The sequence below is a fragment of the Physeter macrocephalus genome, unplaced genomic scaffold (assembly GCF_002837175.3).
Source record: "Physeter macrocephalus isolate SW-GA unplaced genomic scaffold, ASM283717v5 random_400, whole genome shotgun sequence".
NCBI classification, from domain to species: domain Eukaryota; kingdom Metazoa; phylum Chordata; class Mammalia; order Artiodactyla; family Physeteridae; genus Physeter; species Physeter macrocephalus.
The window spans coordinates 60,386-61,348 of record NW_021145686.1 but is presented as its reverse complement, the minus strand read 5'-3'; the positions used below and the strand labels follow the sequence as shown (position 1 = coordinate 61,348).

The 963-nt window shown below is 54.5% G+C and overlaps 1 protein-coding gene across 2 annotated transcripts in view; it reads left to right on the top strand.

The window, feature by feature from the left end:
• The first annotated feature begins 452 nt into the window (after positions 1 to 452).
• NSUN4 (NOP2/Sun RNA methyltransferase 4) overlaps positions 453 to 963 on the top strand; it is a 35,243-nt gene continuing 34,732 nt past the window's right edge. The window contains exon 1 of one of the 2 annotated variants that reach the window (XM_007130512.4): positions 453 to 593. In XM_007130512.4, the coding sequence (XP_007130574.1) occupies positions 501 to 593 (93 nt within the window). In that variant the 5' untranslated portion in view covers positions 453 to 500. The remainder of the gene's footprint in view (positions 594 to 963) is intronic. The other variant, XM_028485449.2, reaches the window with a different exon arrangement.

Below are 963 nucleotides of genomic sequence, written 5' to 3'. Positions count from 1 at the left end.
GAAAAATAATACAAAAATTAGGTACGAGCCTTGAAAAGGGCAGTGCAAATGACAGGTCCTGAAACTTAAGCTTAATTAGCTTCACTATAAAACCGCCTCTGCCTAGAAGTCTAGCCTCGTTTTTCTCTACCTCAGGATCTCTCTCTGTACTTCTGCCTAGAAGGCTCTTCTCGCTCCATTTTGCTTACCTAACTCCTTCAGTACTCAACTGTCAGCTACCAGTCCTCCCTGATTCCCTAGCTGGGTTAGGGGACTTTACAGAGTCTGTACAAGCATCCAAACGGAGCCACCACTCTCTGCGAAAAATGCTTCTTTTCCAGACCCTCAAAAGATACCTGCGCTGGGCTGGGTTTGCATCTGCGACGTATCGGTGGGCGGAGCCCCAGGAAAGAGCCGTAACTCTCTTCCCTTTTCGTCCGCAGTGGGGCGCACCACCTCTCCGGAACCTGCGCGTCTTCCTTTGCTGATCCGGTCGGAATTACCCGGCGGCGCACGCCGACATGGCTGCGCTGGTGGGGAGAGGTGTTCGGGACATGCTGAAGCGTGCGGAGTTCATGACGGTCCCGCGGAGACAAAGACATAAGAAAAAATGGGTAAGGTCCCGTGACAGCAGTGTCTCGCCACCACCCCTCGGGAAACTTCTCCGGCCCTCCCACTTTCCGCACCCTCAGTTAGGGTCGCTACTCCCACGCCTCTGGAAAGCCTTGGGCCTCCTTTCCCCCGCCCCTCAGGAGGCGTGATTAGGCGCCTCCCTCTCACATCTGTTACGTCATCGCCTCTGTCCGCCCTTTTATTTCGTCACAAGTCTTCGGCTTTCCCTCTTAAGTCTGCAGACTCCAGACTCCGCCCCTCTATGTTACGTCATCACCTCCGTCCTCATTCTTTCAGTTGTCTCGCCTCTTGTTTCCCGGCTCTTGGTTACCTTCCCCTGGGCCCCCACTAACCCTTCCACTTCCCTTCCTC